The 14,409-nt window shown below is 54.3% G+C and overlaps 1 protein-coding gene across 4 annotated transcripts in view; it reads right to left on the reverse strand.

Annotated features, from left to right (window-relative positions):
- Window positions 1-8,730: 8,730 nt before the first annotated feature.
- Window positions 8,731-14,409, reverse strand: part of GPAT4 (glycerol-3-phosphate acyltransferase 4) — a 31,504-nt gene continuing 25,825 nt past the window's right edge. For all 4 annotated transcript variants that reach the window (XM_067721944.1, XM_067721948.1, XM_067721946.1 and 1 more), the window contains 2 exons: window positions 11,873-12,081; window positions 8,731-9,501 (listed from right to left, as the gene is read on the reverse strand). In XM_067721944.1, coding sequence (XP_067578045.1) covers window positions 9,393-9,501; window positions 11,873-12,081 — 318 coding nt within the window. In that variant the 3' untranslated portion in view covers window positions 8,731-9,392. The remainder of the gene's footprint in view (window positions 9,502-11,872; window positions 12,082-14,409) is intronic.

Below are 14,409 nucleotides of genomic sequence, written 5' to 3' on the forward strand. Positions count from 1 at the left end.
TCCTCCAGAGACCCTAAGAGTCCAGGATTTGGAGTAGCAGCCGCCTCCCACCCCCTGCCGTGCCACCCCCTGCTGTGCCACCCCCTGCAGCCTCCTCTATCATCTGTCTTGTGCTGCTCTGCTGAGAAGAGTCGAGCTGCAGGCCCCTTCTTGCCATGTTTGAGCTGTGCCGAGTCTACGAGTAACAGAACAGAAGCTGCTCAGATCCAGTCTTGTTACCAGTCACTTGCAGGCCCAGGAGCCTTCTGCCCTAAGGGCTCAGAGCATCCTCGGTGGTCCTGATGCTTCTCTCCCAGAAGCCCCACCTTAGATGCCCTGACCTGGCCCCTCCAATACTCTGTCACTCTTCAGAGCAATGAACCAGAGGCTGACCCGACCTTTGACGACAGCTTTGGGGGCAGGTGGGGCGAGGACCCAGTTTGCACAGGTGGGAAGAGAGCTTCAGAGGACAGTGGGGGTGGGCTGGGCGGGCTAACCTCAAGCAGAACCCCCTGGGGCAGGACACATTCTTTTTTTTTTTTAATGTTTTGATATGTGGAAATTTTTTTTTTTACTTTTATTTATTTTTTGGCTGCGTTGGGTCTTCATTGCTGCACACGAGCTTTCTCTAGTTGCGGCGAGCGGGGGCTACTCTTCGTTGTGGTGCACGGGCTTCTCATTGCGGTGGCTTCTCTTGTTGCAAAGCACGGGCTGTAGGTGCGTGGGTTTCAGTAGTTGTGGCACATGGGCTCACTAGTTGCGGCACACGGGCTCTAGAGCGCAGGCTCAGTAGTTGTGGCGCGCGGGTTTAGCTGCTCCGCGGCATGTGGGATCTTCCCAGACCAGGGATTGAACCCGTGTCCCCTGCGTTAGCAGGCGGATTCTTAACCACTGCGTCACCAGGGAAGTCCCCAGGACACATTCTTAAACCAACAGTTGTCTCGTCCTACTCGTTCCAGGGGGAAGGCGGTGATGTTGGCAGTGGTGGAGAGGCTGGTTGCCCCCCACGTAGAGCAGCTTGCCGGCCTCTTTCCCACAGCCAACCCAGAAGGCTCTCATTCAGGGCCCTTCATTAGGCCTCTCTTAGTGGGCAAACACACATCATTAATCTTGGTAAAGTGAGTGAAAGCACATTCACCTGTCCAAGCAGGAGAATTAATGTTGTGTCAATAGGAAATTCGTGTTTACCTCTGGCCTTTATGTCTTCCCTTTGCTATGAACACCCCAGGGTGGGGTGCAGGACCGCCCAGATGCGGGACTGTGGTTAGAAGAGAAAAACAAAACCTCACAGCCCAGGTGCTGGCCGCAGACAAGGGGGTGGTAACAGCAGTGCGTCGGGGCAGAGCCTCTCTCCCTGCACCGTGGGCCTAGGGACACATGCTCCCTACCCCGTGGGGACACAGTGGCTGCCAGAGACACCTTTTTCTTTTTCTTCCCAGCACACAAGGCTATGATCTCTCACACCAGCACGGGCTGAATGGGGCCACTGTTTACTGAGCACCTACTAAGTGCCCGGCACTGTGTGTGGTGACTGACCCATAGTTCCCAAGAATCCTCCAAAGCAGGTATGCTGCCTTTTTCTCAGATAAAGAAGATACTGCAAGCTGTACAGCAGAAATTAGCACAACATTGTAAATCAACTATACTTCAATTAAATAAATAAATAAAATTTTAAAAAGGGAGGTACTGCCGTGCAGAAAAATGCAATAGGTTAGCCTCGAGGCCACACACGGAGAGCAGGTGGGTTTGAACCCAGGTCCGACTCCAAAGCCAGCATTTCCCCAGTAAGCCTCACACAGGCACTTTCACTGCAGGCGGGATCAAGTACAACGCGTGAGGATAAGTGTAAAGACGGGAAGACTCCAGAAGGCCCTGCCCTTCTGGGTCGTTCTCCACCGCCCCGCCCCAGGAATGGCTCACTGAGGGAGGGGCAGGGAGCAGCCGGGCTGGGCCACTGACTTGAGTGTGAGGGTGTGTGTGTGCCTGTGTGCCCCAGGAAAAGAACCCAAACCGGCCGATAAGATCCCTCCTTTCCAGAGCAAAGCACCAATTAAACACAGGGCAGATGTGAGCAAATAAAGCTGTGGCGTCCGGAGGGAAAATCAATATGAGATTATACGCCCGAGCCCAGTCATATACCAATTAATAAGCACGGGTGCGGCCGGGTGCCGGGGGAGATAAGTCCCCCAGCCACAGGCGGGCGCTGCCTGTACCTGCCCCCGGCTCAGAGGGGGCTGCAGGCCCTGGCTCCAGAGGGGGCCCCAGACTGAACAGTGAAGGGTCGGGGAAGGAAGCGGGGAAGAAGAGAAAGAGAGCTTCCCTCAGTCAGCTGGGAGTAGAAGGAAGAGGGTGTGATGGGTGAGAGATGCTTGCGAGGGTGGTACCCACTGGAAGGGGACAAGCAACTCAGACCACGCAGACAGGCTGCTTGATACTTCATTTGCCACAGAAGATATAAGGTGCTCGCTTTTGGAAAGTGAGTGGCAAAAAATGGCAAAAATGGGAAAACCGGAAAACAAATTTCTACCCCCAAGAAATGATTTTGGAAGCCCCTGGTTTATTCGGTCCACGTTTTATTTAATTTAGAAAGTACAAAAGAATCTAAAACAGAATGAATATATGTATATGTATAACCGCATGGCTTTGCTGTACACCTGGAACTCACACAGCCTTGTAAATCAACTAGACGCCAATAGAATCTAAATTTAAAATAAATGAATTTTTAAAAAAAGAAAGTACAGCCAAGCAGTTAATCAGGTGATAAAAGACAAGTGGCAAAGGTTTGCCACACAGGACCGGGTGACCAACGGGGTGGGGCTGTCCAGAACATTCCATGGACGGACTTCAGGCGCACTGCCGGCTGCCAGGGACAAGGCGGCGTGACCCGCAGCCACCTGCCACAGAGTTTACCAAGTATAGCAGCGCCGCTGCCCCAGAGAGGTGGCTTTGGCGTCAGCGGGACAAGTTAAAAGTGCTGGGGAAAGGGACCCTGGCTGCGGGCCTGGCGCCCGGCCAGTCGCAAGGGCAGTTACAGATAGCAGAGTCCTTGGGGTCCAGACATGGGGTCCAGAGCGAGCACTGCATCCCCGAAAATTACCAACCCTCTTGGGGAAAGGAGATCCAATGTTGTTCTGGAAGCAGAGAACAAAAGTGGAAGGAAAGATGCAAATCAGTGATGAAACAGGCACCTGCTTCCGTCCTTCCTACCGGAAGCTCCCTGCACCCCGAATACTCCCGGACTCGAGCCCCAGAGGCGGAGGCCCCTCGAGAGTGGGAGTTCTGCGGCCCAAGGGCTGCTGCGTGCCAAAGAAAAACGAAATTTGCTAGCCGAATATTTTTTAGACATTTTGCAAGATGCACGGCCTCCCTGACAATTTTTAATGTACTAACTGCCTGGTCCAGTGAGCTGATTAATTGGTGCTGGAGCGATCAATAAAAACCAGAAAATTAAAACAATTTTAAAGTGATTAAGTAGTTTAACACCTGTCTCCCGTCACGTCAGCACAGGAAGAAAAATAAAGCAGGTGTCGAAGGGGCTCCTGAAGCAAGAGAAAACAGCGCCTGCCTCGGAGAAATGACAGATCACGGCTGGGGGATCAATCCGAGGGCTCGCAGCCCTTCCCGAGCCCGGGAAGGCGCCGCAAGAGCTGGGCGCCCTCAGCCCCCCTGCAGAGCCGCTCCTCAGCTCGGGAGGGTCGGTGTCTGTCCAGACCCCCAAAACAGGGCGGGAGGGGGCGGGGGGGGAGCAGAACATCTTGCCCCAGGGCTCCGGATGGCATCTGATGCGACAGTACCAGCTCACCTCCCGACCCCAGTCCCCGCCCCTCGGCGCTGAGTCTGCAGTACGCGGAGCATTATGTGCAGTGAAGTGCAGTTTGCGGACCCTGGGGTCACAGGTCTCCGGGATCACCGGGTCTTCCATTCTAGAAGCTTCAGGCCTCCACTCTTACTCTCTAGGGAAACAGAGCTTCCCACCGTCCACCGTTCCCCGCCGCCTCCTGCCTGGCTGTGCCTACAGGAGCAGCAGGTGCCTGCCTGGCGCTGGCCAGATGCCCCTCTAACTCCTTGTGCCGACCTCACTCGCCCCCGACCCCCCGCCGTCAGCTGGAACAGAAGCCGGACAGCAGGAGTCACTTCTCTCCCAAGTTAATGTACTTGACTCAGAATTCCCGGAAGGAAACTCACAGAGCGCAAGAAACCCTAAGATGAGTCTTCTCCAGCTGCCCCACTGAAGTCCTAACGCAGAGTTGAATGAGCAAGGACAGGGGAGGGAAGTCGGGGAGAATTAACAAAGGCTAGAAGTGAAGCCCAGGTGAAGCATGGGCCACGTCTCCAGTTTCACCTTGAAAGTGGACTTGAACTGTGCACGTGTGAAGTGCAGAATATACTTACTGTTACTCACGTTCTAGACAGCTGTCCTGTGGCTTTCTGGCCTGGGCTTACCTCTACGCCCCACTAGGGGTGGGTGGGACCAACCCCTAGGGACAGGACCCAAAGCTCCTCCAGGGAGAGGCTGGGCATCTCGGGCAACCCCTCAAAATGGGGCAGAACGGGCCATGCTCCAGGACAGCCGTGTCACCACTCACCTGCCCTGCGCACCTGAATCCTGCCCACCTTCAGGGTCCCCGATGCCGCAGCTGTCACCCCCAAGACCAGGACAGAAAAGGAACTCAAGCAACAAGAGAAACCTTGCAGCAGGTTTAAAATATTAAAATTTTAAAACATCTTAAAATGTGATTTAAACGTTTTATAATAGGTTTAAAAACATTCAAGCCCTCAGCTGAACTTCTTACTAGCCACCCTCGCTTCAGCAGCCCCTTCCCGTTAACACCTGTCACGCTGGTTATGAATGGAAAAGAGGGTGCAGCAGTGGCCTGGATCAGGGCAGGGTTGGGGACGGCCATCAGTCCTAATAAGAGCATTTCCCGGGTCTCATACTTCCCTCCGGGCTGGGAGTTCTGGTTCTGTACCCAGTGGTTGGGCCTCTCTGTACACAAGTCTGTTTGGGGCCATATCAGTCTCAGTGAAAACTTGCCAAATCCTTTACAGCGAATTTTATGCCAATGACAATCTCACCAAAAAAAGACTCCAATCTTCAGCTCTCTAGCCCACTTTCTAAGATAATCCGTATAGCCAGATCTCCACCTAACACATGAACCACCTCTTGGCATTTCCTGCCACAAGATGTGACTTTGGTGATTTGACCAGGGAGGAAGCTAAGAGGTCCCACCGTCCAACTTTTCTCATGGATCCCAAACGTCTGTCCGTCCAGGGTGACTACTCCAGGGTGCACGGCGGGTCGCCTGCAGCACGAGGGTCTGTGCTGCCCAGGTGGCAATCGCGGGGGCCCAGCCCCGGCACCTCGCCCCTCTCGGAAGCAAACAGCAAGTTCTTGACTCGGCGCCCCCGGCCTGCAGCTGCTGCCTGCAGAGTGAGCCTCAAGGCTGCTGGAGATAAAGTTTCCCTGGGCCCAAGTTCCAAACTCGGCTGTTTCGTTTCTGTTAAAACGCAATTGTTTTTCTCTGGAGTGCCGTGACCGCTCGGTGTCAGGAAGATGTATGAAAACCTCCACTTCAATTCAGCATCCTTTTTCTCCCAGACAAACATGGTCGGATTTTAATAAATCAAAGAGCCACACTGTTTAATAAAAATTTATTGACTTACAAGTGATTATTTATCAAAAGACCATTAATAGCAGGTACCGGAATGATGTGGTACTGGGTGGTGCTGGGAGACTAATAGGAAATCAATGCCGCTGGCCGGCTGGAATGCATATAAGAAGCCCACCCCCTCGACAGCCAGCGCAATTTCACCCGCAAAACACACCTGACGCTACCCCTGCTGCGATGAAAAGTTCCCCCTTTTTATTTATCGTTTACAAATGAAATGATCAATACTTTTAATCTAGAGCAAAATTTATTAACTTTCCCATCGGAGAGAGACATATTGACTGGGGGAGAGGAGGGTTAGCGCAGCGCAAGACGGATGGCGGGATGGCGGTCTCTGGGCCCGTCCAGAGGCAGTGTGCGTGCAGCTGCCCTCCCAGCCCGGGCGACGGGCCACTCAGGGCAAGTGCAACCAGAGAAATCAAGTCTGGCCGCCCGGGATGCAAAGCAGGTGGATGGGACATGCCACGCCGTGGACTCTGATCATCAGGGACCGCTGGAAGCGCCATCCCCCAGACCACTGAGGTCAACTCCAGGAAGGAAACGCCAGGGTTTAAAGACCCGGAGGACTTCCACAGGACAGCAGGGTTAGTGCCCATGGCTGGGGAGGTGCTGTCGTGAAGGGCTGAGCTGGGGTGGTGCCCGAGGGCTCGTCCCGGCCTGGTCTGGGCACTCAGGCCTCTGCGGCCCGTCCCCCCAAAACACACACACACACACACACACACACACACACATTCACATCGGGCTGCAGGGCGGCGACCGGCAGTGGGGTCTGACCCAGTAAAGAATCAAATTCTGAAGTTGGACGTCACGTCAGACTGCTCGGCCAAGCTGAGCTCCCCGAGCCCCGGCCTGGAGACAGCCTTCTACAGAGCTTCCCGTCAGGGGGATCTTACCAGCCTCTTCACAAAGTTCCTTCACCAACCTGCTGGGAAAAAAAATAGCTCACGTTTCAGTGAAAAAAGTCTTCCCAAGATGCACAATCAAATCCACTCAGCCCCACTACCACCTAAAACCCTGGGGACTCTCTGACATGTTGTGACACCCTCTGAAGGAGTTTCACAAGCCCAGTGTTCTGCAGGAAGCAAGAGGATTCAAACTCATTTATGTCTGAACCCAGATGACTTTACAGCTCAGAGTTGTCTGAACTAGGGGTTTAAAACTTACAGACATTTCAGATGTGGAAAGGGCCTTAGGGGTCACCTAGCCCAAGTCCCAAGTTATGGATCAGGAAATAGAAATAAAGCCCAAACGGCAAATGAGTAGCAGGTCGGGAAGGTGATTTGATGCTGGCCAGTACTCATCCCACTACTTACTACCACTTGGTTTCACTCCAAGACCTGTCCTCCCGGGTGCTGGGATCCCAGAAGTGGGCGTATTTTGTACATTACGTTGCTTTACCTGCTTCATTGTTGTTATTCCTAAATGTCGGGAGGTTTAACCATACAAGACCGACTCAGTTATCCCAAGCCAGTTATGAATAACTGGGGGCCTGCAGGGTCCCCAATTTAAAAGGATGGAGCGGTCTGATGATTCTGTACTCTTGTAACAAGCATTAAATAAAAATTTCTATTTATGGGGTGTAATTCACATCCCTTCTCAGCTGGTAACAGTGAAAAGAATCATTAGTCTCCACAAGTATTTCCTTACACAGCAGCAAGTCTAGACCAGGTTCTTGCAGTCCTCTGCTGTCATCAGCAACAGACAGATGTGCTGAAAAGAATGTGAGAAAACTAAAAGCAAAATGTTTAAAAGTACCTATGAAAATTATGAAATAAACGTACTAAATGGCAGAAAGAAAAGGGAACTTTTAAAAATGGAACTTGATCTTTAAGACCAGTTTGTAAAGATCATTCCAGATAGCTTTTTTTTTTTAATGGTGTTTTTGTTGGTTTTTAAAATTTTATTTATTTTTGGCTGCGTTGGGTCTTCGTTGCAGTGCGCGGGCTTCTCATTGCGGTGGCTCCTCTTGTTGCGGAGCACAGGCTCTAGGCACATGGGCTTCAGTAGTTGTGGCGCATGGGCTCAGTAGTTGTGGCTCACGGGCTCTAGAGCACAGGCTCAGTAGTTGTGGCGCACGGGCTTAGTTGCTCCGTGGCATGTGGGATCTTCCTGGACCAGGGCTCGAACCCGTGTCCCCTGCACTGGCAGGCGGATTCTTAATCACCGTGTCACCAGGGAAGTCCCCAGACAGCTTTTAAACACTGAACAGTACTGCCTACAAAAGACTAAAAATCACTGTTTATTCTTGCACATTTTGTAAAACAGTTCATAAGAGGCTGTTCTTACTGTCCTAACAGTGTTTTAGTTTGAGAGAAATGGAATAGAAAGAGAAACAGAGTTTCCTGCCCGTTGGCAGGGGCGGGTAGGAGGAAATGAGAGGCTATCCAGGGGACAGGAGCAGCCGGCAGCTGGGTGGAGACTCAGACTGAGGTCAGAAGCCCCTGGAGCCAGGCTCACTGCCACCACCTCCCCACGTCGAGGCTGGAGGGGGCTCGGACAGCTGACCCTCCCCGCGGCCGCGGCAAAACCCTGAAGGGTGTGGTGGCTGCTCTGCCAGAGCAGGGAGCGGGGAGGGACGGACGGACAGACAGAGAAGTTGGGGGAGAGGCAGCTCTCCCCTGAGGGATGTGAACTCAGGCGAGCCTTGAAGCCATAAGGGGGAAGGGGCCTGGCTTCGGACCTGCCTCCAGGTGACCACAGGCTGGCGCAGGCGGCCAGCGGCTTCCCTCTGCTGCGTGAAGCCCACAGGGCACCCAACCCCCAGAGCCCCCGCTGCTGCCCTGTCCGGGGATTTTCTCGTCGCTTCCCCCGCCCTCACCTCCAGACCGCCTTGCACGCCCTCCACCCGCCGTCACACACCTCCAATCCCACGGCACCCGTATGTGGGGAATCCCAAATCACCCAGAGCTACGCAAACACCTAACAGGAGGGCTTTACCTTCTTCCCACCTGCGTTAGTCCCTGTTCCAGAAGCCAAGTCTCCGCGACGGCTCAAGTCAGAGAACCAGCCTGCTGCTGGGAAGCATGCTGCTCAGGCCCACAGCCAGGGGCGTGCGCGTGAAGGAAGAGACCCCGCAATTCAGTCACCATCGAAGACAATTTTATTTACTCACAGAAACAAACCCGGAGCCCCGTGGGCAGCTCCAGCTCCCCTCGTCCCGCCCCACCCCGGCCCTGGAGCCGCAACGCTGAGCTGACCGGCCTCCCCTCGTGGTAGCGCGTGAGCTGCCACAGCAACCCGGTGAGGTAGGTGTCGCCACACCCCCAGCCCAGGGGACAGCGGGGCAGCTGAGGCCGAGCTGGCAGAGTGCGGCCGGAGTGGGAGGACCGGTCCCCATGCCCACCCGGCCCCGTGGCCAGCGGCCCAGGCCGGGGACCGTCAGTCTGCCGAGGGCCCCTGCAGACCACATGTTCTCTTCTCGAGTCTGCGGGGCCCCGAGGCTGCGCCTTCCTCGGGGCGGGCCTGGCCTGGTGAGGTCCCCGCCCACAGGCGGGTCTTGGGGACAGACCGCACCCCGGGTCCCGAGTGGGGATGGCAGGCTCTCGCCCAGCATTCAGGCCACACGGGCACGGTGGGGAAGGGACTTTAATGGCACTCCTCCCGCCGACTCGGCGGAGAAGGAACAAGAAGGCAGCTCATCCTGGGAGCGGCCCGGGCGGCTCGAAGAAGCCCGAAGAGTCCTGTGCGCACAGCGGCCCATGGCGCCTGCGTCCCGGGCGGAGGTGGCCGGGCGGCAGCGCGGGCTCAGGACCGGCTCCGGTCCTCGTGGTTGCCAGCGATCATCTTGCTGTACAGCTTCTGCTGTTCCTCCTTGAACGTGTCCTTCACCTTCTCCCGCTTCAGACCACCGTCCCTGACGAGAGAAAGAGGAGGGCTGGATGCAAGAGCAGAGAAGCCTCGCGGCCGCCCTGCACCCCGGCCAGGTGTGCCCCCACCGGCCGCCCGTGCCGCTCCCACCCGGAGAAGCCCCGCGGCTGCCCTGCGCCCCGGCCAGGTGCGCTCCCACCGGCCGCCCGTGCCGCTCCCGCCCGGAGAAGCCCGCCAGAGTCGCAGCGGCTCCCTCGTCACAGTGGCCTCGGAAACCGGCCCTGGGCCTGTGGGACCCACCCTCTCCGCCTTACAACTCTCACCCCTGCCCTGGGGTCAGAGCTCACTCCTCTTATCCAGGGTACTTTCCAATTGCTCACACCTGCCAAGGAGTTAAAAGTTCTTTCTGCTCAAACATTCATCCTCACCTTACAGAAAGCAAAGGAGGCCCTGGCTTTATGGAAGGTGAGCCAAGCTTTAAGAAATACCAGGACTTATAATGAATCTGTAAAACTGATCTGTAAAATAAAATCTGTACAATTCAGACGCCGGGATTCTCCAAATTCACGCAAATGAACACAATGGAAAATACAAGTTCTTACTTCTTCGCGCTCAAGGGATGGTCCCGTAAGGGAATGGAAGTAACGCAGAGTTTGGGGCTAACCACCCACCTCCTCCAATAGCCCCAAAGAAATCCTCTAAACGTGGATTCGCTTCTTCAAAGTCTCCCCCCACCTGACAGACACCCCAACGCCTTGCCTGCACCCTAGAATCATCATCATCTTCAGTGACTGATGCAAACCCAAGCCCACCGCAGTCTTTCTCTCACACTTTGAGTGTGGAGGCGGGCTGGTAGGAAAAGTCTCTGGTGAAGCCCTCACCACCGGACCCGCCTTACCCTGGGAGCCCTGACACCTGCCACATCCTTTAAAATCCCCAGCAAAGGCCTCCTTTGGAAAGCGGCCACCCTTGTCTTCGTTGGGCTTCAGCGACAGGGAACGTGGGGCAGTGGCTAAACATTCAAGCCGGTCAGACCTGAGCTCAACATGCGACTCCAGGGCTTATTCTGTAGCTTTGAAAGACAGTTACTTAACCTCTCCGAGTTTCAGTTTCTCATCTGAAACATGGCAGTAATGATTTTCCTACTCATGGAGTTACTGAGGGTGAGGTGAGATGATCAGACCAGCGGCAGCAGCACTGCGTCTGGCGCACAGCAGATGCCCAATAAACGTCAGCATTTTTAAAAAGGGCCAAGCAGACCTAGAGACTGCCATACTGAGTGAATTAGTCAGAGAGAGAAAGACAAAATCGTGGTAGCGCTTATATGTGAAATCTAAACAAAATGATACAAATGAACGTATTTACACAGAAATTGAGTCACGGATGTAGAAAACTTAACAGTTACCAAGGGGGAAAGGGGAGGGGAGGAATAAACTGGGAGATTGGGATTAACACATACACACTATGATATATAAAAGATAAGTACTATGAAGAACCCACCGTATAGCACAGGGAACTCTATTCTGTGCTCTGTGGTGACCTATGTGGGAGTGGCGTCTGGAAGAGGGTGGCTATACGCATATGTATGGCTGATTCACTTCGCTGTACAGCAGAAACTAACACAAGTGTAAATCTACTATACTCCAATAACAAAATTAATTTTATAAAAAAAGGTTACAGGTCAGTTTAAACGCCCAGTCAGTCAAATGCACTCCAGAGCTGACCCCTGCACTTAAACCTAAGGGTCCCAGGAGCGGGGATCAGTCCCCCTGACCCAGTGTTCAACCACATCAACCTCCTGTTAGCTGGAGTATAACTACCTCATACCCTAGCGTAAGGGTCTGCAAGCCATGGCCCACGGGCTGAATCCACCCGACGCCTACGTCTGTAAGTGGAGTTTCACTGGCACACGGACCCGCTCCTGGACTGTCTCTGGCTGCTTTCCTGCTACAATGGCAGTCAGGCAGTTGCACCAGAGACCATGTGACCCAGAGTCTAAAATACGTACTGACTCTTTTCAGAAAAAGTTTGCTAACTCTGGCTCTAGTAGGTAACAAGCTACAAAAAAACAAAACTGGCCTTTCTAAGGATGGTGCAATTTGCCAAATACACGAGATGAGAGAGCCCAATGCTCCTCTGAGGTTTCCAGGTTGGCACGGAGTCCCTGCCCGCAGAGACAGGGCTGTCCCGGTGCTCAGGTGGACTGTGTCCCCAGGAAGGGGCGCCAAACGCACCGCTGCGTTCAAACATCCCGGGCTTCTGAGAGTGAGTCAAACTGCTGACTCTCCAGGACTGGTGGGCTCGTTCTTCACACCAGGGAGAGGAGGATCCTTCGTAAATGGAGTCAACCACCCAGCACCTGCTTCAGAAATTCCCATCCTCCTGGACTCGGCTGCTAAGATCCGGCTCTGACTCACCACAGCAGGTCCACAAGGCCTCCCTGCCTGGCAATGGCGGACTTCACCCTGTTTGCGAACTGGACGGCATCTTCCTCGGCCTCTCTCGTCATGGGAGGCAGGTACCACACGCTGCAGACGATGGCCCAGCTGGTCATCATCCTCAGCAGGTACGTCACCATCCCGTACTTGCTGCTGTTCCAGAAAGCATCACCGAACTGGGGGTCGTACTGCAAGACAAGGGAACGCCGGACAGTGAGAAGTCAGGAGTTCCAACCTGTGTGAGCGTCAACGGCAGCTCTGCTGAACGCTCCCTGCCATGCCCGGGGCAGGACCGGTACTAGGACGCTGCTCCCAGCCCCCTACGTGGACGCTTCCGCAGGAGCCCCACACCTGCGCAGGTGTGACACCTAGCACATCCACCCCCGAGCGCAGATCACTCAGGGGGACCAGCAGCCTTCCTCCAAGGTCCTCCCTCTTTGATCCAGGGGGCCTGTCTCACTCACAGGTGTCTACTATCTATTCCTCAAGTCCTCAGGCGCATCCGCACACAGAAGAGGAGCACATCCTCCAGGGATCCACGCCCTGAGTCAACAACCCCCAACGTTTCGCCCCACCGGCTCCATCAACCCCTCCTGTCACGTCACACACTCACAAAGACCGACACGTACCTCCACAGAGAGAGACTTTCTTACACAACCGCCAGCTTTCAAAGATCGCTTCTGGTGCCCAGACCAAGGAGAAAACAACTAGAAAGCTCTGCTTGTGTCACAGCGCTTCTAACGGAGCTGCCTGTCTGTGTGAGGAGGCCGCGCTGCCCCGAGGAAGTCGCAGCGGCCACAGCGGGCGGGCGGGCATCAGATACTGCCACCTGCCAGCCGCTCCGAGGGAGGCGAGGGCTGTGCCTCAGGGGCATTTTGTGAGCCATGTGGCCGCAGCTGCGACCCTCATTCTCCCCAAAGAGAAGAGCTAGTGCAGGCGACTCGGGAGGGAGAGCTGCCGCAGGAAGTTACACAAGAGGCAGCGAGAGGAACCGGTTCCTGAGGAGAAAGCCTGAAAAGGGTTAGGGCTGAACTGCCACTGCACGTCTGAAGGGCTCTCAGAGACAAGCCGTCACATGGAGTGTGTGACTGTGAAGCAAAGACCCAGGACCCGAGTGAAAAAACCAAAGGAGATGCAGTTTCACGAGCGGCCTCACAGGACCCAGCTGCCACCAGTGTGGAGGACGCCCCTCCCCGGAGACCCTGGGAAGGGACACCGGCCAAGATGCCGAGTGCAGGTTCTCACACTTGGGGGCGAGGGGGCTGGGTTACAACTATATGATTTTTTTTCAGGCCTTTCAAGCCGAAATTTTATGATTCTCAGAATAAAAATTAGAGCATTTTGCCTAATTGCACACCTGACTACAGAAATGAAGACATTTAGACTTAATCATAGAAACTAAAAAATCCGGATGTAACTACAGAAGGCTTAAAGGGTTCATGTTATAACACCACGAGGAAACGTGGGAGAAGAACGAGTCTTAAACAGGAGCTAGTGTGCGTGACTGGAAGAAGGTGCTGTTACAGTTTACACGGCATGACTGGAGAGAAACCTTAGCTGAGGGCTGATTCTCTATTCCATGCTGGGCAGACACCGTAGAGAGAAAAACAAGGCAAAAGTTCAAAACAGCAATACATTCCTCAAAGTCAGACAATGGCTTAATTTTGGTGGAAATGTAACAAGAGCTTTAAAACCGCTAAGGTCATGCAAGTTTGGTTACCAATGACGTCTTCACAAAAACTAGAAAAGTATCTGGGAGGCAGAAGTTCTTAATCACATGTGAGCTTTAATAAACCTGTGGGTGGAAGGAAAATTTATACGCCGTGTTCTGGAGCTGGCACGACTGTCCAAGGGTCCATGTTCCAAAAGTGGCGAAGAGCAAGCAGGCTCTCAGTGTGGTCCCCGACCAGCAGTGTCAGCAGCGCCCAGGGACGGGTCAGAAACGCAAGTTCAGAAACTCCAGGCGTGGGGCCCAACGATCTGCCTTTTCACAGCCCCCCCAGGTGATGCTGACGCAGCTGCATAGAACCGATGCTCTGGAGTGAGCAGGAAGGGCTTCTGTGCAGCAACCGGTTTTTAATAAACACGTGGGGTGAGGCACTGGGCTCCCAGGACATTAAACTGTGGGACGCACGCACGCAATGCAAACATCTCTCCCCGTTCCCACACCCACGGCACACAATACGAACAGAACGTTTTCTGCTGCTCCAGACCCAGCACCCTCAACGAATCCCGTGGGCAGCCCTGGTCCAGGGACCTGTAACTGTGCAGCCACCCTTCATTCACCATCCCTGCCCTGGTGCTCGGCCTACCTGGGAAAGCAGCGTGGCTGGAAAGTGTTCGCTTAACCAAGAAGAACACCTCCTCCCCCAAATGCCCCAGTTGTGCTGCCAGGTGACAATGAGGAATATTTCTTCAGAAGCCTTTGCAGACAAAAGACGCTCGCAGAAGTATGGAGACTAAATTCTAACAGCAACTCTGACTCACTCTTACCCCGATCTGAGACGTCAACCTAA

Source organism: Pseudorca crassidens, chromosome 21 (genome assembly GCF_039906515.1).
Source record: "Pseudorca crassidens isolate mPseCra1 chromosome 21, mPseCra1.hap1, whole genome shotgun sequence".
In the NCBI taxonomy this organism is placed as follows: domain Eukaryota; kingdom Metazoa; phylum Chordata; class Mammalia; order Artiodactyla; family Delphinidae; genus Pseudorca; species Pseudorca crassidens.